The sequence below is a fragment of the Pimephales promelas genome, chromosome 25 (assembly GCF_988280905.1).
Source record: "Pimephales promelas chromosome 25, fPimPro1.hap1.1, whole genome shotgun sequence".
Classification (NCBI taxonomy): Eukaryota; Metazoa; Chordata; class Actinopteri; order Cypriniformes; family Leuciscidae; genus Pimephales; species Pimephales promelas.
The window spans coordinates 19385072-19408957 of NC_142793.1; the positions used below are offsets into that span (position 1 = coordinate 19385072).

At 36.1% G+C, this 23886-nt stretch overlaps 2 protein-coding genes across 3 annotated transcripts; both read right to left on the reverse strand.

The window, feature by feature from the left end:
• Window positions 1-2206: 2206 nt before the first annotated feature.
• On the reverse strand, window positions 2207-9475 carry api5 (apoptosis inhibitor 5). 2 transcript variants are annotated; one of them, XM_039658090.2, is made up of 14 exons: window positions 9195-9475; window positions 7640-7801; window positions 7452-7545; window positions 7275-7340; window positions 6959-7110; window positions 5987-6193; window positions 5446-5550; window positions 5167-5256; window positions 4867-5045; window positions 3708-3801; window positions 3238-3294; window positions 3059-3150; window positions 2826-2968; window positions 2207-2748 (listed from the first exon to the last, which is right to left on the reverse strand). In XM_039658090.2, the coding sequence occupies exons 1-14, from the start codon at window positions 9264-9266 to the stop codon at window positions 2669-2671; spliced, it is 1593 nt and encodes a 530-aa protein (XP_039514024.2). In that variant the 5' UTR covers window positions 9267-9475; the 3' UTR covers window positions 2207-2668. The 2 variants fall into 2 exon arrangements, with proteins under 2 accessions (XP_039514024.2, XP_039514023.2); XM_039658089.2 differs by having other exon boundaries at window positions 5966-6193.
• A 1221-nt stretch (window positions 9476-10696) lies between these two features.
• On the reverse strand, window positions 10697-23635 carry prr5l (proline rich 5 like). Its single transcript, XM_039658170.2, has 9 exons — window positions 23412-23635; window positions 21137-21274; window positions 19445-19525; window positions 17600-17648; window positions 17048-17105; window positions 16836-16927; window positions 16617-16751; window positions 14337-14457; window positions 10697-12133 (listed from the first exon to the last, which is right to left on the reverse strand). Exons 2-9 carry the CDS (start codon window positions 21253-21255, stop codon window positions 11778-11780), a joined length of 1011 nt encoding a protein of 336 aa, XP_039514104.1. The 5' UTR covers window positions 21256-21274; window positions 23412-23635; the 3' UTR covers window positions 10697-11777.
• Window positions 23636-23886: the final 251 nt, after the last annotated feature.

A 23886-nucleotide genomic window follows, 5' to 3' on the forward strand; every position in this document is an offset into this window, starting at 1 on the left:
GAATATAGTAGCCTATGTCCAGTTTACATTCATCCTACACACATTCTTCATACTATATAACATATTTCATTGGCGGGCGTGAAGCAATTACTTTTTCAAAATAAATAGCCTACCGGTTCAAGAGAGTATGCGATTTCGGACGCAGCCAAAGTGTCCTGTCCACATTCGCACAAATCTCGCCGGAAGTAGTAGTCACTCGGGTAGCACTGCGACAACTGTTTGTATACAAACTGTTTTTCGACTACTAACTTCAGTTATAGAATCTATTCGGATATTAGTATATATTTAGATATTCGGACGCAGCACGACTCACGAGTATGTAGCCTAACGTTAACGTTACGCTGTTTACGGTTACCGGAACTATACGTCACGATAATCAGTTGGTTTAGTTCCTGTGTTTTCCTACGTTTAATTTTTAGTTACATTTTTTTTTAAACACAACATTAGTGAACCTTGTGAAACCTCAGGTGACCTGTTAGTAAAGGATATAGGGTATAAAGTGGAACATTTAATGCGTTGAGATTAGTCGACTTGTGGTGGTTTCCACTCCATCCATAAAAGCCACTGCTGCCCCACCTGCTCACTGCAGTATCATGCACATTTTGTTTGATATCGTACGCTTGTTGTGCTTGTGCCAGCCTATTTGCCCACCTCATGATTGGTTCATCGATTTATCACGTCTTACAAAAATAGCCGATCACAACCAGACGCCTAATGTTGCATCTCATCTATGTCGACGAGCTAGATTTTAATCGTTCCGGTCTTGTTAAACGACAAAGGCAAAGCACGTCTTTAACACGACCAGAATCATTAAGAGGTTTCTTATTCAGTCACTTCATCTCTTGCAGTGAGCGCGTGAGATGGCGCGTGATGAGCTGAAGAGCTAGTGAGTGATTTGGGAAATACCTAGTCACGAGCGCGCCACGCTGTGTTTGAGTGGTCTGATAGCGCCACCTGGCGGTCAATGGCTGAACTGTTTGAGCTGGGGGGACACAGCTCGACAGATTTAACCCTAAAATCCAGTTTTGTTTTATACATTTCACACGACGCAGTTATAACATCAATTAAGCATGTGGACTAATTTTCACATTTAGGTAGCCGTTTTATGTTAAAATAAGGTAAAAAGGCTAGTGGTTTGTATGTAGGCCTACTTGTTTTTATTTTAAGTGCTTTTTTATTTTAACTCTACACATACGACTAAATTTAACCATCCCACAAACCTTTGCAATTTTAAATTTTACACATTACTTTTCACTGACATTAGAGTTTAATTTCTCAATTGACAACAATGCACATCACTACAAAACAATGGTATTAGGCATTGGATTAAAATCTGAGATATTTTATATATATATAGTATTTAAATTGTTAGAACTTACTTTCTAATATCTTAAATCGACCTTTTGAATGTAATGTGCTTTTTTTCTGTTCAAACCTGTAAAGGTAGATGGCCATCTAATAGTGTCTAACTACAGTTATGACCTAACTTCAAAGATTGCTAAACTGAAAACACGTGAAATATGGAGATGGAGACACCAGTCTGTATTACAGACATTTAACTCTGTACATATGCTATAGCTCAAACAATAAAGTGCAATACCAAGATCATGGGTTCAATTTCCAAGGAAAGCAAGAATTGAAAAAAATACCTCGAATGTCATCCAAGTCCCTTTAGACTGATCTGCCAAATGCATAAATGTAAAGAATACATTTGGGAGCAGTTTGTCTCTTAAGCACATGAAAGTTGGTAGAGAACATGTGAATGCAAGATTAATGGCACCTTCGGACGAAATATGCGAGATTCTGTTGAAAAATGCAAAAAGATTTTTAATGTGGGTGAAAAAACTAGTTTGAAATGAAAACGATCATCTGCAATACATAAATGCCTGATCTGCTTAAATCAAAAACATTTAAATATCTTCTACAATCTAAGCATGCACAATTGTTTAAAATGGAAAGTGAACTCAAATCTACACAAGCAATATTCAAAAACTGGTTGCTTAAATTATTTTTGTAATAGATTGACAAGACTAGGTATTCCTACTCTAAAAGGTCAAGTTCCACGAAATATTTTACTTCTCTCTTGGGGAGGGGAATCTATATTTGAACTCAATATAATTAAGTTAACAAACAAACATCAGGTCACATGAGCCGTAATACAAACTTAAATATTTATGTCTTGGAAAAAAAGAAAAGAAAGATAGCATAAGATTTGACCCACACAAGTTTATGATAAAATTCAGAAAGATATTATTTTTTACGTCTTACAAATTTGTGATTTTTGAACCAACAACAGCTCGTAAAAATTAAAAAGTAAAAAAAAACAAAAAAGATACAAAGGATGCGTCACCATAAAAAAACACTTAAAAATCAAATACACCTTGGCAGTCTTTTGCTCCACAATGATGATCCAGAAAGAAAAACAAACAATCCAAACATTTTTAACCAAAGGGATGACCACTGAAAAGAAGCTGTGTATGGATTTTCAAAAACACACCCAAGAAAAAAAAAAAAAAAAAAAAAACAAAACAACGTGGAGAGGAACAGAATGGATGGAGGTCTGTGAGACGCTGGAAGGGCGAGCAGGGAGAAACAGTGTCAACACAGCAGGGATATTGTTGTGTTGTGGTAATGCAATTGCATGGGTATAGAAACATATGCAGTCCACTTAATAAATCCGGCCTCGGCTTCTGTTCCCTCTTCCTCCGAAGCCCCGGCCTCTGCCGCCCCTGAAGCCTCCTCGTTGTTCTGAGGGCACAGATGACATCAGAGATCAGTTATACACACACAGAGTACTACTGCATAGGATTGGATTAGACACTCACCATATGTGAAGTTCCCAATGCTTGCACTGTATTTCCCGCTGGGCGGATTGTATATTTGCCGGGCGTCCCTCCTGGGCAAAGTTGTGGGAAGCTTCTTTGTTGTCGCTGTTGTCCCCATGTCTTCTCCAGAGCGCCTCTTCTGGCTGTGGGATTTACAGAGATCATGGCAAAAACTTTAATAAGCAGACTAAACATGATGATGTCTGGATGCCATAGTTGATCTGTGAACATACCCAATTGCCACTGCCGCCCCCTCGGCCTTCTGCACCGGTTTCCAGGACAGAGTGACTGTGCTTTTATAGGACGGAGGGTTATGAAACAGATCCTAGTGAAGAGAAAACGAATAAAATCTTGCGTTCAAAATTCTACATAAAAACGGCAAAGAAACGCTATAAAAATAATGCAATGTTACCTTGATTAAAACATTTATGTTGTTGGTGATCTTCAAAGCCACAACTTTGATTTTATTCTGTGGAGGAAAAAAAAGTGATTGAAAGTTATTAAGAGCTGCACAATTCTGGATGCATTGAAAATCATGATTTTTTTTCTTTCTTTTTTCAAACGGACCATACCGGAGCACTGTTTTCTGTCTTTTGCTGTCGACCCGTCAGTAGAAAGTGTTCCGCCTTTATAGTTGTTTGGCTAACTACCTGATATCTGACACTCATTGTCTAATTAAAATACCCCTATTTATGATACGAGCCCTTTAAACGTTTAATCGTGCAGCTCTATTGTCATGTGACGTGACTTTCCCAGTTTCTTTAAAACAACTTGGATCCAAGTAGAATTGAATTTCTGCAGTGGTTTTATAAATCCTATGAAGCTTTAGATTAATTCTATTACTTTTACAGACTAAAGATCCCTGCAAAAAGTGTGATATACCTCCTCGGTCTTCAGTGCATCTCCAGTCTTGCCTTGCAAAGCAACACGCAGTTGTCGAATATATACTTGCAGTCCCCGTGCAAAGTACTGTAACCTGTGAAATAAACAAAAAATAATAATCATTGAACGCACTGTTGACCTGCCCTTCACAAAGCAAGTATATAATCAGGAGTGCACAAAACTGGTTCCCATGAGGTAAAAATAAGCAGCGCGCATCAGAAAATGCTTTTGAGTACCAACATTTTTGGGGACAGGGACACGTTTAATTACTGGCGTAGGATGATAATAAATATGTTTATTAATTATTAGGGGTGCAACGGATCGCAATTGATGATCGCAGTTGATTCGGCACGCATGTGATTCGTGGATTAACTGCTCAGTTTAACCATCATAGAGTGAAAGTTTATCATTTTGACGTGTTTTGTCTTACCAATTTACACATTCAAATGGTTTTAAACGCGGAAAAAGAGTCGAAAATCAGGACTCGTGCACGAGAGAGAGAGGAGCGAAACAGACAGCGCTTGAACACCGAAATCGATTCGTCTTTACTTGCGCTTGAACCGACACACACACAAAATGTCAAAATACCCGTCTCGGCACGTATTCTCTCGGTTATGTCATAAGTGAACAGTTGAGAAAGAAAGCGGATGTGTGTCAGTATATTCAGACCGTGCATGCGGTCTTAAAGTGACAGCAGCCTAATATTCCTGCTGTTGTCTGTGTCATTGAAGTTAATAAAATAAAAATGTATTCATGTGATGGAAGCATCATTAGTCCAGTCTTCAGTGTCACATGATCCTTCAGAAATCATTCTAAACTGCTTATTTGCTGCTCAAGAAACATTATTATTGAAAACAGTTGTGCCGATTCATGTTTGTGGAAACTGTGATACATTTTTTTCTCAGAAATCATTGATGACTGGAAAGTTATAATAGAAGCTAAAAATATAAATGTTTTTACTGTCAATTTTGATCAATTGAATGTGTCCTCACTGAACAGAAGTATTCATTTATTTGCGTCTTTCTGTAGCATCGAAATTGGTATTGACAATCATGAATCTTAGTGTTGGTACTAATGATTTGCATTCATACTATAACAATTCTAGTAATTCTAGTAGCAACACATCCATTGTCTTTCTGCAGATAATGTGAGATCTGACCTGATCTTGAAGTCCTTCAGCTTCTCTGCACTGATTTTGTCGATGAGGAAGTCAGGTAGCTTTTTTCCCAGTTGGTGGAAGCTAAAAAGCAGACACTCCACATAGCTGAACTGTAGTTTGGGCTCTTCATTCGCAGCGTTCTCTCCATTCTCCTCCTCTGGTGGCAGGGGCATGAACTCCTGAAAGCATTAGGGGACAGAGAAAGGGAACAAAAACACAGAACATGACATGGATGTTTGATGAGAAAGAGGTTGAAGTGGAAAACTTCTCTGAATTGAGGAGTTCAATGTATGCTTTTACCAGGAGCTTCTCAAAAAGCATCTTGAGGTTAACCTCCAGTTTGTCCATGTCCCCACAATACGGACTCATCTCTGCTAACAACTTTAGTACCTGCAAAGCAGAAAGATTTTCTTTTCAAGGATTCTATTAATATTTGGACATTCATAAAAACAAAAGCGTCTCATTTTTCCCCCATGTAAAATTGCTTTCATATCCAAGCTTAATATACAGAGATTATATTAGGGTTCAGACAATTTTTGACCAATGATCCTTCTGTGATTTCCATCATGTGATACACACCTCAAGCTGGATGTCCAGTTCGGCTACAGGGCTGGTGAGCAGACTGAGATTGGGCAGAACAAATTCACAGAAGTATGTCACAAAGCGAGTAGAATGCACATTTTTCTGGAGGAGACAAGGACAAAAAGAATTAGGATTTGCACCATTACTAATGAAATATATTTATGGAAGACATGACCAAAACAAACAAATCAAAAAGTTTGAAAAGAATGGAAAACATTAACAATATAGCTATAAAACAATAAAAACACACACAAAAAAAAAAACCATTATTTTTGTTAAATATTGTTTATAAAAATAAAATTAAGGCTACATCATTTTTTTTTCTTTTTGTATGGTTTCAAGTTGTGCATTTAACAGAAAACGCCCTTCATTAGTTTCAGATGCTGAACAATTTATTCAGGCTTCTGAATTTTTGCCAGAAACGGACTAATTCAATAGCTGATTATTGGACAAACAAAACCATATTGATTGATCACATCCACCACGGTGTGATGCAAGAGATATTTTAAGTGCTGACCGTTGCTGTGGTTTCACTCACAGAAAAGAGTGGCAAGGCCTGGCGTGTGCACTGTAAGAGCCGGTCGACACTGTCAGCATCTGCGGGGTTTAGCGCCTGCTCCAGGAATGCCTGCTCCACCACCAGCTCCACTAGCTGCTGCCGCCCACTCACGGTCTGCATGGTCTTCAGCCCGGACAGGATACGCATCAGAAGCACAAACTCCTCCCCCGTCACATCCTCTAGCACCTAAGACAATGAGAGAGAGACAGGTCAAGAGTGAGGATGATCCAAGGCCAAAATACACTTTGTTCATCACATCACTTTCTATGACAAGGCAAGGTTAGTTCAGGTTGTAAAATATCATGTGGCGTGACTCTTCAAAAAAAATTCTCAATTTATAATTCATGATTTTTGTTTAAAACTACGTCATCTCAAATTAAATTGAAACATTCACTATAATCTATTTCAAATAAATAGATAATAGCCATTTATATTATAAAATATATATATAATAATTTCAATTAATATGTAACTAAGGAACATGATTCACTGTATTATGTCTTCACATTATAGAGGTTAATTCCTTCTTGGTCAGTCTATCTGTTTGTTATTTAATTTAAATTTTGTTCAAATATAATTTTTTTTTAAAATCTTTAAAAATAAAGTGGAAAAAAAAATAGGAAATATTTATTAGGCACCAAATCATTGTACTGATATGATTTCTGAAGGATCGTGTGACACCGAAGACTGGAGTTATGCTGCTGAAAATTCAGCTTCCATTACAGGAATAAATTGCATTTTACAATTTTCCAAATAGAAAAGCAATTTTGACATCACAATTGTCACAAAAGTGGGAGGCGCTGTTTGCATCCCTGTTTTGATCAAATAAATGCAGCCTTGGACAGCAGAAGAGACTTTGTTTAAAAAAAAAGTTAAAAATCTAACGGATCTTAAACTTTTGAGTAATGTATGAATGGCGAGAAATAAAAATCTAAATGGAGTGCTGCTAACCTTTTTTGTCTCTATGAAGATGTAATCCTCAACCTCCTTTGTCATTGTGTCATCTGGCATCATTTTCAATTTAGTAGAGAGAAACTTAATCGCTCTCTCTCGAACAATATCTTCTCCCTGCAGGATCTGACTGAACAAGCCTCCCAGAGTTCCTTTAAAGAAAAGACATCAGGGTAAAAGAGGACAAAAACTTCACCTTCAACATAAGACTATTAGCCATGAAAGACAAATTACAAAAACAATCATTATTCTATATGTAGAATTAACAGAAACCACATTCTACACAACGCACAGAGAGCATAACGGAAATAGATACCTTTCGCGTCAATTTTGAATATGGAGATCAAAGCTGTGTTAACTTGATTGAATTCAGCAGAATCATCTAGAAGAGAGGACAAGACATGAAACAGCTGGAAAAACAGTAAGTCATTCAGATGTTTATGCACAAATGCAAGTACTTGTTCTCAGTAAATGTGAGATCTCTGTAGGCTACCTGTCTGCAACAGCTGTGTGAGGATGTCTGCGACTCTGGGTAAATTCTCCCCGGATGCGAAACGGGGGAGCTCTTTGATAGCCTGCCTTCGGATCTGTGATCAGAAAAGAACCCCCAATAATGAAGAGATGTGTTTTCTGATGTATCCACCCACAACATGCAAATCCCTGACATGATGATGTACTCACGGACACATCCTCATCCTCACACAGGTCCAGCTGTGCATTGATGGCTGCATCGGCCAGCTCTGGAAAACTGCTGAAAAATTTAGGAATGAACTGAGCGGCCAGTCGCTTCTCCTTTGGACCTCCTTTAACGCCGTCCAGAATGACCTGATAAGCATCTTTGTGCTGAAAAACAATACATAAATATAAGTGACTTTTAATAATATCGATCTGAAGATGCATAAATTAACAACGAGCAATATATTTTTACCTCTCAAAGTATCCTAAAATGTGATAGTAAATGTTTAGATTTACATTAATGAAGATTAATAAATGCAGTAGAAGTCCTGTACATTGTTAGTTGATGTTAACTAATGTTAACAAAACAAATGTTTTTGTAAAGAGTTACCATGATAATTGAAAAATACTAGCAATGTTTTTTTTTTGTTTTAATGTATTTTAAGTTTAATAGGCCTACATATCTTAATACATGAAGCATTGAGTTACGGTATGACTAATAACACACAACCGGTCAATAATTACGTTTTTTAATCTTTCTTATAATATCTTGAATTTTGAGTCGATTTAAAATATTCGTTTTATTAGAAATTAGTTTGAAATGTAATCGATTGCCGAGATGCCAATAACATTCGCCGTTACTAACAATTATTATTAACCGAGCACCAATTAAAATCGATTCAGCTTTGCTATCTTATGGATAAATTACTTTATAAATATCTTAAAATAGAAATTATTTTAATTGGTAATTATAACATTTCACAATATTAAAGTTTTTACTGTAATTTCTATCAAATAAATGCAGCCTAGGTGAGGAAGGGTCAAATAAAATTATTTATTGTAGAGTATATAAATACATAACATTCCTTACGAAAATTAACCATGGTTTTATAGCAAAAGTGTAACCATGTTTTTTGGGGGGTGAATTACCATCTGTATAAGCAGTTTCACTACAAATACCATGGTTAAACTATGATTAGTGTAGCATAACCATAGTTTAACTACAAACCATGGTATTTTAGTTTTATTTGTAGTGGTTAATCTTCGTAAGGGATATACATTCGACATTTCAAACATTTGATGTAGTGCTCTCTGAATAAGGACACATTTGAAAATTTTTCCCCAGAATAACAAGATTTGCATTATGTAAATTCACTCATCCTTCCTCTTGAAAGCCTATCCTACGCTGTTAATTATTCATCAGTATTTCAGTGCGCTGGACAGCGGAAACACAAATTCACAAACACGCTAACTTGCGCTCACAGCGTAGCAATAGCCTGATAGCTTTCTCCTCAACAAAAGTATTTCATTGTTTGCACACAGAATGAAAACTTCGTCGATGCACAGTAACCACAAATGCTCGCAGATGAACATGGTAGCTTATTTACTCAAAAACACACAAACAACTATCGCAGGCTTTAATGAGCTAGTAGTCCGAGGAGGCCTCGCAGACACACCAATCTTTAACATTTAACAAAAAAAAAAACCCACCAAAACGGAATATATAAAGACTATTGTTGCTATATTGAGCGACAGCACAGATATACGAGGCTTTGTTTACCGTGCTGAGATCCTCTTTTGCGTCGGCGAGGATGCCGTAGTTACGGTAGAGATCCTCCACTGTCGCCGCCATCAGCGTGTCCGACTTCACCGCGGGGTTCAATGGATTTCGGCAGTTCTGCTGCTCCCTCTGTGATATTATCGCTGTATCGGCTCGAGATGTGCTCAAACGCGTCACGCTATGAAAGCAAAGATGTGGGCCGTGTGCGTGTTATTGTTTTCACAGTAAACGTTGCTCTCGCGTGCAGTTCGGTAGCTTGGGTTTGTTGCTCTGTGCGTTCGGCGGCGGGATGAACGTCACTTCCGCGCTTTTGGGACGTGATTGAGAGCGTCATTGTTTGAGAGCGCCATCTGCTGGACTAGTGTTTTTTTCCCTCCATACTATGGAAGTCATGTCAATGTCAAGGGGGAACACCAACTGTTTGGTTACCCCCATATTCTTCAAAATCTTCTTTTGTAATTCAGCAGATGAAATAAATTCATGCAGGTTTGGAACAACTTGAGTGAGTAAATTATCACAGAATTGTCTATTTTGGGTTAACTATCCCGTTAACATTATGTGAAGTGCTAAATCTTTTTTAATAAACAAATAGTATTGTCATGTGAGCTAGGCTATATAGTGTCAGTTGTCATTTATCTGCCATTCACACTTCCTTTCCCATAGTCTATGGATAGTAAAGTGGGTTACTCTTTACTTCACAGTACAGATCTGTGTATTGCATTTGTGTCACTTTTTTTAAGTAATCCATAAAGTTGAGAGAAAATAGATATTATTATTGACAAAAATGTATCAAAAAATAATGCGTTGTCAAAATTTCATAGGAAATGAATACAGATAAATATGGATCAATTTGACACAATTCTTCAAAAATCCTTCTAATATGATGATTTATTAATCTAATAATCTAATCTAAAATATTTAAAAACTTAAGTGTTTGTAATTGCAATTGATCACAGAAAAATGTGTGATTAATCTATTTTTTTTAATGGATTGACAGCACACACACACAAACATATATATATATATATATATATATATATATATATATATATATTAATCAAACTATTAATCACGATTAATCGCATCCAAAATAAAAGTTTGTGTTTACATAATATATGTTGGTGCACTGTGTATAATTATTTTGGATATATATAAATACACACACATGCATTTATATTTAAGAAAAAAATATTATTTATATATAAAATATTTCTATTTCTATATAATATAAATTATACATAAATCTATAAACAGTATATCCTACATGAAAATATTTCTTAAATATATACAAGTATGCGTGTGTATTTATATATATAAAATAAATAAAAAGTATATAAAAGTATATAAAAATAATTTATATATATATAAAATAATTATTTATTATTAAAAAATTATTTAAAAAAAATAATACCTGTTCTTGTCAATTTTTAGGATTGTTTAACTTTTCTGATCCACTTCCAACGTTGACTGCCCCATTTGTAAAAAAAAAAAAATAACAGTAAGAAACAGAAACTATTTTATATTTATTGTAGAAAGCTGCAATCCAGTAAAATAACCAGAAGATGGCACCAAAGATCAGTAAATGGTTCTCTTTTTTTATTCTTACGTCCAGTAAAATCAAGCCCTTTGGCAGCTCAATGTTCATATCTTCTTTATAAGAAAACCGGACAGAACTAATCACCTCAAATAAGATTACACTGAACTAAGTCACGAGAGGAACTTCATCAGTCAATCTGGTACCTTCTCACAAATTTGACACATCTGCAATACTTCTGTTGAAATGATATGGATCCACAACAAAAAAAAAACATTTCAACCGCTCTTACCTTCACCAAGGTCAAATGTTCTTGATCCAAAAGGCTCTTTGGCAGGGCTCACGTGCTGAAACACTGCCACAAAGGCTTTCTGAGGCTAACAACATTTGAAAACAACACCTAAAGCTCCTTAACAGCTAATCTGCTAAAGGAACATTAGCCGCAAAGAAACGATCACATGAACTTAATGTCCACCGAACAATCAAATGCCAAAATGAATTCAAAATCACTTTCTTCATTACATTTATTACTAGAAATATATACATTCTTTTACATCCACACATGAATGCCTTTGTTTTTAAATTACCATAATATTCAAATTCCATAAAACTATAACTATAACAAAAATATTCATAAAATTTTTCATATCAGCATGTTTAGTTTCCACTACAAAGAGATGAGATCACTTAAGAAAGAGAGGGTAGAAGACAGGAACTGCAAGCAAGTGCAGAAAAGTTTATGATGCGAGTATGGTTTTTACTGTACCACTGTAAAACATGAGCACACCAGGGCATATTTTCACACATCTTTACCACCTCCACAGCAGAAAAAAAAGTGTGACTTTCTGTGTGCTTTACAAGAAAGGGCTGAACCGTTAACTTCTTCAACCAACCTCCACACAAAAGGCTAAACTGACAGGCCAAACAGCAGTAGACTTCATATTGTATTAAATGCAACAGGTTCTAGCTTGTCTCAGCTATCATAACTTTAGAAGATTGCAGTGGGCGTTTTGTGTGTGTGTGTGCGTGTGTGAGAGAGAGAGAGATTTCTAACTAGTTAAGCCACACTTCATCTCTGCAGTGCTTTGACCTCGAAGGATTTCCACGCCACCTGGTCGCGAGTCAAAAAAGGCCTGTTCGCTGTAGAAACTCTTAGGTGTCTTTTTGCTCTTGCTCGTCCTGACCTTGACTTTTTCTGAACACATCCTGTTTTTCATGGACAGGAGCTGGATGTCCGAATGCACATTGGCGACAGTGTGTCGTCGGCCGCCGCCGGTCCTTTCCAAATAGGCTTCGCCTTCGTGTTCGATTAGAGGTGCCAGGAAGGACTCGTGGGCAAAGTGTGTCACCATAATCTCAGGTTGAGTGGGGTGTGGGGTGTTAACCAAGCCTTCCAGATGATCCTCTGCAGGAGAAGCCATAATGGCAGTGGTTAGATTCAACATGGACTTGCAGAAATTAGACTAGGGTCAATGACGTAAAAAAAGGAAATCTAGTTTGACTAATCTACTTTTTGCTTTTGTTGGCGTTTATATGGGTTTTAAAAAAACACTGTTTATGTTTAATATGTCATGCGGTGTCATTATGTCAGGATTTTGCTCTGTTCAGTGTTTGTTCCTGTTATACTAAGTTTGACCTAGTTTCCCCTGTGAGTTTGATGAATGATACCGTTCAACTGTTGTCTATTTAATGTTCTCATTAGCTCTTTAGTTTGCTCTGTGTTTATAAGCCCTTTGTCTCCTCCATTCCTTGTCCTGCCTCGTTGACTCTAGTGGATGTTTAGTCTGTTCCCTGAGTTTCTCCTGCCTGTCCCGTGAGTTTTAAGATTTCTTGTGTTATACTCTCATGCTTTGTGGAGGAGAATATAATATTCACTACCATTTTCAATAAAATACCATTTTCCTTACACATCGATTACATATATTCACCACGTGACATTTGCGTTGTCATAAAAAGGCCAAATTATCTTACATTTTTGAGACTTCTTGATCCTAACACTCTTAAAGGAGAACTCTGGTCAATTTTAACATTGAGCTCATTTTTTTGTACATTTGGAGTGCTGTCAGTACAGACAAAAACGACAAAAATCGGTGTTGCCTACACCGTGTTATCGTCTTTTTAAAATTCGCACCCTGTTAACTTCAATGGGGCATGTTCTAAACCTGCCTCTTAACATCCTTGATTTGTCATTACGAGTGCACAGCCATGTGAGTGGTGTTATTTAAGGGATAGTCCACTTTTTTTGGAAATAGGCTCATTTTACAACTCCCCCAGAGTTAAACTGTTGAGTTTTACCGTTTTAGAACCAATTCAACCGATTCTCCGTTTCTGGCGGTACCACTTTTAGCATAGCTTAGCATACATCATTGAAGTGCACAAGACCATTAGCATTTCTGCCAAAAAAAATTACAAAGTAATTTCGATATTTTTCCGATTAAAAACTTGACTCTTCTGTAGTTACATCATGCATTAAGACCGATGGAAAATGTAAAGTTGCGATTTTATAGGCTGATATGCAGGGAACTATACTCTCATTCCTGCGTAATAATCAGGAAATTTCACTGCCGTACCATGAGTGCAGCAGGCGCGATGACTACACAAACTTAGTCCCGGTCACGTTGGAAGCTGTGCACTATTTTCAGGCGCTGCGTCATAACATCACGCCTGCTGCACTCATGGTACGACAGTGAAGTTTCCTGATTATAACGCAGGAATGAGAGTATAGTTCCTAGTCATATCAGCCTAGAAAATCGCAACTTTACATTTTCCGTCTGTCTTAGTGCACGATGTAAGTACAGAAGAGTCAAGTTTTAAATAGGAAAAATATCAAAACACTTTGGTCATTTTTTTTTTTTTTAGAAATGCTAATGGTCTTGTGCACTTTAATAATGTATGATAAGCTATGCTAAAAGTGGTACCGCCAGGACTGGAGATCGGCTGAATGGTTTCAAAAACGGTAAAACTCAACAATTTAACTGGGAGTTGTAAAATGAGCCTTTTTCCAAAAAAAGTGGAGTATCCCTTTAAGAGTGACCAAGGTCAATCTGACTGCAGTAGATGTGAAAGATATTAATAAAAATGATGTTAATTTAGCCAGCTCCCATACCTATATTTACTTCCGGTTTTCGATCGAAGTCCACAGTAGTCAATTGTCGAGTTCGCGTGCGCGATCTTGTGTTCAACAACTATCCATTTGAGCTGATATTCTCAGAACACCACACAGCACCGTCATTGGCTGACAGCTGACAGTCTGAGTCTCCACTGTTGCTTAGTTACCAATGATCACGCGCGCGAACTCAACAATTGACTACTGTCGACTTCGACCGAAAACAGGAAGTAAATACCTTGGATAAAAGCGTCAGCTAAATGAATAAAAATGTAAAATGTAAACTAATGTTAACAGATAAAACCTCATTGTTAAGTGTTTCATCAAAAACTACATAAAAAAAATTAAATAAAAAAAAACGTGCTCATCATAGCAATAGTGTGTATTCAGTTCATTGTATATATTAATTGCATTTTTGAATAAATGAATAGACCCAGACAAAAGTGCATGATGTCATTGACCCACAATGCAGAAGAAGATAAAGCATAAAATGAATGATCACCTGAAGAGGAATCGCTAGGGCTCGTGTAGAGGTAGTTACTCAGGTAAGGAGATACAACCATGTCCACCAGTCTCTCCAGTCGGAAATACTCTTGTGTGGGTCCGTTAGGCTCATGAATGCCCTGGACATAATGAAAATTTGAATCCAAAATAAAGTCTACCGGGAGATGAATAGTTAAATATCTGGGTTCAATCCCAAGAAAGCTGCAGACAAGTGGGAGTATTTCAGGAACAGATGATGCATCACCATTACACCCTTAGGCATGACACTGTATCCCTGTGGTACTCAGCCCTGTTCAGGAACAAAGCTGACAAATTTCTTTTGTATAGAGGAGCCTGATTTTAAAAATGAATGCTGGGTCAAGGTGCTTGGTATCTGGTCTGAGATTACACCCGCACAAAGCAGATATGAATATGTTCCCACACTGCCACTCAGGGAATATTCTCAGTATTTATCATCATATCTCTGCTTCTAATTCTCACCTGTGTGTTAACAAATGTTTGCATAACATGGACATAAACAGTGGTTGATTTTTAATAAAATGGATTTCAACTCTTCTTTTTGTCATATATAAAGCAGTATTATAGTAGTATTATTATATCTACTATTTTTTAATATTTCTATTTAGCTTTAATTGATTTTTTATTTCGGTTTTAGCAAGTTTAGTACTCAAATTGGAATTATTTATAATAATTATTACAATTATTTTATATCAAATAGTTAGCCAAGGCAACATTTCAGCTATAGTTTTCATCTTATTCTTTATTTCAGCTCTATAAAAAAATATATATTTATAATACTTTTACTAACAATCCTAATATAAAAGGATGTCGTCATCATTACTTTTGTTATATATACTTTAAATTACCTTGCCTGTAAATCTAAAAATATGAAAATAATCATAAAAATATAATTAAATTTTTTAGACCGATGATGATGAGTATAATAAACACAATCAATTGCAATATTTACTGTGTGAACATTACCTTATTTATATCTATTTTTACACAGATTATAACTGTCTCTCAATTGTGGCTTCATCTCAAGAACTTTTTTCAGACAATTTTTTTTGTTCCCCAAATGTTACTGTGCAACAGTGTCAGTAAAGAGCATAAAATGATATAAGAGAGGAAAGATGCATGAAACTGTCCAAACAACGCCCCCATAAACTTACAATACAGTATGTACTTATTTGTTTAGTGTATAAATTTCATAAGGTTATTTTGTCATTCAACATCAGTCTGATAGCCCCTCCCACAGTTGAGTGCATGAAGGGTCCTTCCACAATTTGTTTTTTTGGTTGATTAAGTGCGTCATCTGGATATTTAAGTGTACTTTTTGGAATTTTTAGTGTGAACAAACTACTCACACTATTTATACAACAAAGCATCATAGATTGGCGAAATGGGATGCACTTAAAGAAAAATTAAGGTAAATATATTTTGATATCAGATTATTTTTATTGTGCATCAAGCTGTAACTGTCAAATTATGCCAGACGGGTGAAAATATTAATTAAATTTGCTATAAAACTAGCCTTAGCAGGACAGAAAAGTCTGCTTAAAAATGTTCAAAATGTAATTTCCATCACAAAATTTGAGATGTGGTGGAAATGTTAATGATGCTTCAAAAAAACGTGGACATTTTTAAAGTGTAACTTTAAATGTAAACCAAACTTTAAGTGTAACCCAATTTTCAAACCGCTTTGCATTGTTACAATATCAGTAATGTAAATGAACAATGTTTAACTTGTTGTCCGTACATCACGAGTTTTGACAGCTCCAGGACTTTCATGAACACAGCAGTTTCTTTCAGTTTTTCCCATCTGTTTGGCATAAAACACTGTGTTGGTGGTCATCCAGTTTGCAAATGTTGACTACAAACAGAGGATTTTCAATTTTTCTCTCCGTATATACAACTCTTTAGCAGCCACAACGCGCTGGATCCTTCTCTGGAAACCGAACGTAACTCATTCCTGTTAAACGTTTACTCTTTGAATTCTTACACCTGGGAAAAATACACGTCGACACCATTATAACTAAAAGTTAGCTAAGAAGCATTTCCTACTAAAGCATTTGACTCTGGTGAGAGCATCCATAGCAGTCTGCTGGGAGTCTCATTGGACGGCAATAAGCCCAGTGCATTATGGGTGTTGAGCAAAAGGGAAGACAACAGCGTTTTTTCATTTAGCACCCATTCCTTAAATTAATTTCACCTTTCTACGGTATAGCATTAGGCAGACAAATTTAATTGAAAGCCCATTTTGCCAGTGAGACCTTACCTGCAGGATCAGCAGCATCTGTGTGATTGGAGGAGGGTATGAGGAGCCCTGAAACATGTTCTCCAGAGGAAGCTTCAACAGAACCATGTTCCTGAAGCCTAGCAGAGCCATTTGCCTCACAGTCAACTCCTGACCCTACACACACAGCCAAAAAGCCATAGAGTCGGTAACTTGACTCTGACCTACTACTTTGAATGGTAGGTGAGATCATTTTAATACCTGCACGGGGTAGAAAATAGCTTGAAGAGTTGGCAGGATCTCTGTGAAAAACCTCACCCACATCTCAGACAGCGCTTGGAGACGATTTTCATCTGGCCGTGAGAAAGGAGAAAAGAATGCAGGGAGTCATTGAATTACACACATCTGTATAAAACCTTATTAAAGCCCATGCTGGCCATGAAATGAGTAAGAAAATCTGGTTTGGCACTAACCATTATGAAGCTGAATCTTCTCCAAAATATCCATCAGACCCTTATTCAAGAGTTGATCCTGGATAATATGAGTAAAATAAAGTAAATGGAGCCAATACTCATCATATCAATAGGAAGGCCATATGAAATAAACAATTAAAAAAGTGTAGTCTAAAAATGCTTACTAACAGCCCTAACCCTAAAACAACTGTAAAAATGGTGGATAACACTTTACAATATAGTTTTATTTGTCAACATTAGTAAACTACATTAATTAACAGGACTATGACCAATGAACAATACTTCTATGGCATTTATTATTCATAGTTAATGTTTATTTCAGCAATATATTTAATAATGTAAGTTGTATCTGTTAAAATTAGGTAATGCACTGTGAACTTACATGAACAATTTTGTTAATTAACGCTGTAAAAAATATATCCACACACACACATTAATGCTTTTAAATGCTACAAAAAAATGTCCCGTTCACTTCACTCTCTGTGACTTCAATTTTTATAGTAACTTTTCAAATTCACTTCATAATGTCTTTAAGACTGAAATACATTTTACCTGAAAGTACTCTGTGATGAATGATCCCAACTCGGTCCTCAAAAGCCACCTGTTAAAAAAGTTTAACAGCTGAGATGAGCCCTTATATATAAAGTACATTTTTATGATGCTGCCTGTACAAAACTCACCAGCACAATGCTAGGGTGTTGTGGGTGGTTGCTAAATGTTGATTGTTGGTTTTAGCGTGTTTCTATGTGGTTTCTAGCTTATTCTGGGTCATTGCCTACTTAATTCAAAAAAGTCAGATCATGACTTGATTAGAGATCAGAAACAGGGCTGCCAACTTGCACACTCCTTGCAAGACTCACAAAATTGACACCATTCTCACACTCTCACGCCACACGTCTATTTTTTCACACAGTGAAAAAAACATTGCACATCAGATAGACAAATGGATGTATGAATATGATTTGATAATATGAAACAAATTATGCAAATTTTATTACGAAATTCAAATAATGCATACAGATAGAGCCGGCACGTGAACCGATCATCTCTTCCGCTTTACCACTAGTTACAGCATAAAGTTCAACTTACAGAAACATATCATTAGGACTGTCAAACGATTAATCGCGATTGAAATAAAATATATAAAAGTTTGTGTTTATGTGGGTGCACTGTGTATAATTATTTGGTATATATATATATATATATATATATTTTTTTTTTTTTTTTAATATATAAAATATAATAAATTATATATAAATCTTTGGGCTGTCAAACGATTAATCGTGATTAATCGCATCAAGAATAAAAGTCTGTGTTTACATAATATATGTGGGTGCACTGTGTATAATTATATATATATATATATATATATATATATATATAAATACACACACATGCATGTATATTTAAGAAAAAAAATATTATTTATATATAAAATATTTATATTTATATATAATATAAATTATATATAAATCTATATACAGTATATACATGAAGATATTTTTTAAATATATACATGCATGAGTGTGTATTTATATATATAAAATAATTATACACAGTGCACCCACATATATTATGTGAATACAAACTTTTATTTTGGATGCGATTAATCACGATTAATCGTTTGACAGACCTAATAAATCTATATACAGTATATACATGAAAATATTTCTGAAATATATACAAGCATAAAAGCATGTGTATTTATAAATATATGAAATAATTATACACAGTGCACCCACACATATTATGTAAACACAAACTTTTATTTTGGATGCGATTAATCGCAATTAATCGTTTGACAGCCCTACGTATCACGACTAATGTAATCTTCAACGTTTCAACCGCGGAAAAAAGCCAATAAAACAGCTTGTAACATTACATTTACCTCAGAAAAATGAACTTTAGAGAGGAGTATTGAGCATAAAATAGGCACTATATTACACATTCGTTATACGTTTACATTATTATACAAATTGCCTCATTCAATTGTTTACAAATTTTGTATTTTTAATTAATGATTGTATATTAATTTTACCTTTAATAACTGACGGGGTTACCGTAAGTTTAAAGCAGCTGAGAGAGAAATATTAATATGTACTTTACCACATTGAAATGAATCGAATTGAATCGAGATTGGACTCGAATTGCAAGCTTATGATTCAAAACCGAATCGAATCTGTGTCAAAACCCAGACCTAATAAAAACACAGTACTTATCATTGTTCCATGTAAACATTGCAACATGTTGTCAGTAAACCTAATGAAATTGTGTTCAGTTATCAAATGTTTTGACAATCACAATTCTTCTTGCAAAAAACAAAAACACCCCCTCCCGCCTTTTAGCCCTGAAAGTGAATTGAGTACATGGCTGGTTTTCTCTGTATTGATGTCTTACCGTATGCTTTCATTCAGGGTGTAAAGCTCATTGGTCTGCAGCCCCCCACCTTGGAAGACTTTAATTACAGCCGTTTGAACACTGCAAGACAAAAATGACCCAGAAAATGATTCAAATACGCCTGACTGATGATTTGCAAGCCAAGCAAATTCCACGCAAAACATGCCTTATATGCAAGACTTTCACTTTGTAAAAATATGTCAGAATCCAGAAATGTCACCTGTGTCAGGGAAATTGTCTCTGTTGTTCATATCTATGGTCAGCATTTTTGTCTGCTTGCCAGCAAACTTTCACTGCCAACCGACCACAGATTTGACTAACATCCTGCTCTACACTTCCTGAGAGAGGTCTCGTTTCCATTAGGAAGTGGTAAAGGCAAAGGCTGTTGCAAAAAACTTACCATCTCTAAAGGGTTTTCCCCAAAGACTAAATATGGCAAGCTAAGTATGAAGTCATAAGTTACAAAGCAAGGTTCCAATTTTACTGTAAACATCGCCCCTTTTAGTGCAAAGTTCGTGGCTTCCTGAAAAATCATTTTAAAGCTAAGATAGCTACAGGAAAGATATATGAATAATGAATATTAATAAAAATAGAAAAGGTAAAAAATCCTTTCCCGTTAAAATAATAAAATTGGAAAGAAAAGTTTTTAAAAGCATAATATTTTATTACTATTTCTTAGAAAAAATTATTTGAACAAAAGTGGCACACTTTATTAATATTAACATACAAATCACGTGGTAAAAAAATTATACAGGACATAATGTCATTGAGAGGACTCCTGCAGACGCTTATTACTCTGTGTCAAGATCAGTAAGTCTTAACACTTTAGTTTAGGGTCCAATTCTCACTATTAACTAGTTGCTTATTAGCATACATACTTATAAAGCACGTACAGTATTAATGCCTTATTCTGCATGACCATATTCTACATCCCTTACCCAATATCTAAACTTAACAACTACCTACTAACTATTAATAAGCAGTAATTAGGAGTTTATTAAGGCAAAAGTTTAGTTAATAGTTTGCAATTGGTAAGAATTTGACCCTTATCTAAATTGAGACCATTTTATAACAATATAAGGTTAGTTTTTACATGATGTTTACACTACATGACATATTTAGAGTCAGTGGATATAAACTTTTCTTGAAAATGGTGTAAAAGTTTTTCCGACCCATATGAAACCAAAATAATAAAAAAAAAACAATACATTTCTAAGAATTTGCCATGTTTTATGAAAAATAAGGTCAGTTCAGTTGCAAAATGTCAAATGTGGCAATGGTGCCACTCCCTAAAAACTAAATAATATCTTGAAATAGTCATTCATTATATTTGCAAAAAAATAAACCTTTTTTACTTATTATACATATTGTATTGCATATTGTATTTACAAACTTTTAACTTAAGATGTGTACATTCACATGTATTCAAGGCATAAGGAAAATATGTCATTAGTTTTTACTTGATGGTTACAATACATGACATAATTATAATCACTAGATAGATATAAACTTGATTTTAGAAATAAAGGTCGAGTGGTGTGACCCCAAAATTACCAGATTTTTTAATGAACTTTCTTTGTAAAAATCTCTATTGTGTATATTAAAACGCAATAAAAATATCCTCAAATCTCATGGCAATTAATAAAACAATGCCTTTTCTCTTTTTCATCCTTGGGAAAGAGAACCACCCACCTGTTCCAAACGCTAGCGTTGGACAGCTGCAATGTTGGCGAGCTGGCATGAAAGCGGGCAAGGTCTGACAGCACAGGCGAGCTCATGAAACGCGGTCTGGGCTTTCGTAAGGACCCCATGCTTCAGGACAGGCACGTGCTAGAACAAATGTGAGATACAGAAAGTCACGTTAGAGGCAAAAACTCCCACAAGGTACACCAAAAGGGTGACGCAAAAAAACACACACATAACCACCGCAAGTGCAGTTGTTTACACAGTTCATCTGCGGTGACTCATTTATATCGATGCCTGTCATAGTGAAAGCCACACAGAACGTCTACCATACAAACAAGCACACTTCCTTTGATGCAAAGCCTGACATGAGGCTTCCTTGTGAACTTATGGCTGTAGAAGTATCTGATAATCGCAAAAAAAACCCAAAAATCTGTTAGGATGCAGTTAACCAGATGCCTTTATCAGATGCTGACACGTTCAAACACCTCTCCTCTTGGTTTCCTATGCATGCGTGCTTTCCAGAATTGTGACTCAAGCTGTCTTGCTCACATACTCACCCTTGATGGCATCACAACTCGAACCCACACGCATCTGATACCAGATAGCAACTGAAGAATTACATATTTATCTCAACTGCCTAATAATAGGTTCGGTCGGTTCCCACACTGACAAAATCAGAGCAGCAATGGCAACTATGGTGGTGCCATGAGAAGGCAAACAATGGCTCCATTTCAATTATAGGCTGTCTTTGTAAAGCCTATGATGAGTTAAATTGGTACTTTATCCACCCAGCAAGAAGATGGCAATGATGTCATGTCAGATGGCACACCAAATCTGTTCCATCATTAATTTCCTTCTGCAAGAAGTGAGCTCATTCACAGTCTCACATTATGAATGAAAATTTTATGCATCCATACTCACCATCTGCTAATTATGAGGTCAAAAGCAAGCCATGCTGCAGACTCCCACTGCCGTTGATTCATTCTCTGCACTCGCATACATAATTCGCATGAATTGAGCTTATGGGGCGCCTCTGGTCATAAATCACACTAACCAAGGCATCACGTGATGCTCCTTAAGAATAATCTCGTTCTTTTAGCTCTGGCTTCTTAATTTATTCACCAAGTGTTTTGGTGAATTGGGGCATGGATTGTCTGGTTTGATGGTTGACTGGTGAACTTGTAATAACAGCCATTGAGCAAGTACTCAGGGCAGTTAGGTAATGCAATTAAGGCTGCAGCATCTCAAAGCATGACCAGAAGAGAGTAAACAGTCTAATTTATCATCCGCGTCCAACTGCTGACCTGGCTTAAGTACATTAAACGGACTCTCAAAGTCAGCCTCAACTTTTTGAAGGCCCATTTACACTATAAAGTTTAAAGGGTTAGTTCACCCAAAAATGAAAATTAAGTCATTAATTACTCACCCCCATGCTGTACCAACCCCGTAAGACCTTCGTTCGTCTTCGGAACACAAATAAAGATATTTTTGATTAAATTTGAGAGCTGTATAACTACCACATAGGCTCCTAAGGGACTGCCTCTTGACGGCCCAGAAGGTCTTACGGGGTTGGTACAGCATGGGGGTGAGTAATTAATTACTTAATTTTCATTTTTGGGTGAACTAACCCTTTAAATAATTCATTCTAATTCTGTAAAAGCAGCTGAAGTCCACATCACAACTATGACTAGTTTGGTTTTAATTTTGGTGAGCCCGGAAACTTTTAATTAAAGTATTGTTTGGGTTATGAAAAACACTCTTTCAAAGTTTTCCTTTCTCATTAAAGGAACAATTCACGCAAAAAATATAATTCTGTCATCATGTATTCACCCTTGAGAAGTGGTGGAACATAAAATATATTTTGAAGGGGTTTTTTTTGTCCAAAATATAATTGGACCCCATTAACTTTCACTGTGTTTCTGTTCCACGGAATATAAGAAAATTATTCTAAGTAAAATGAAAAAATGTTTTCTCCGAATTTGCCTATAAATTAATGCCCGAAAATGTTGTAGAGCACTAGTTTTTGAGGCAAAACCAATGTAGGAACCTATGTTGAGAAATCATCTACATCCCAAGAATCCCATAAAAGTTGAGCTTTACTCTGCAAGACTTCCTAATAACATTCATTAATGACATTAACTAACATGATTACAACGTAAGAAATAAGTAGTTCAACTGGCATTCAGTTCTGCACGTTTTGTAACTCTTCTCTATGTAAGTTATCCTCTGATGTTGCCTATACAGGACCTCAAGACGCTACTGCGTTAAATGTTGCACTTACCCGCTTGTTCTTCTCAGTCCTAACTGAATGTTAGTTTGGCCACATTGTAATTTCCGCGACAGTTCTCACAAATTTGTACTCTTAATGCAACTTAGACGAACGCACGCTAGCCTAGTGTAAAAACCCATAGGCTACACATAAAGGTAAAACTCCTTAAGGGTTAAGAAGCCCGTTTGTCAACTTAGTATTCATCGTGTGAGTCAAGAATGAAAGATGCTCCGCTGTGAAGCGCTGCTCGAGGGCGGGCCATGGGAGGAGTTTTCTGTAACTGTTTCACACATGCAACAAGTGTGCTGTGAGTCCGAGTCTTTTCCGGAATCGGTTCATCTGAACAGCTCGGCCTCGGTTCGAGTAAATATTTTCCGTCAAAGTAGTTGGCTGTGTGAAATCGCCCCCATCACACTCAATCACTATTCCCTACATTACTCCACTAATTTCGCCCTCTTGAAAAAGTAAATGAAAACGAGTGAGTGAA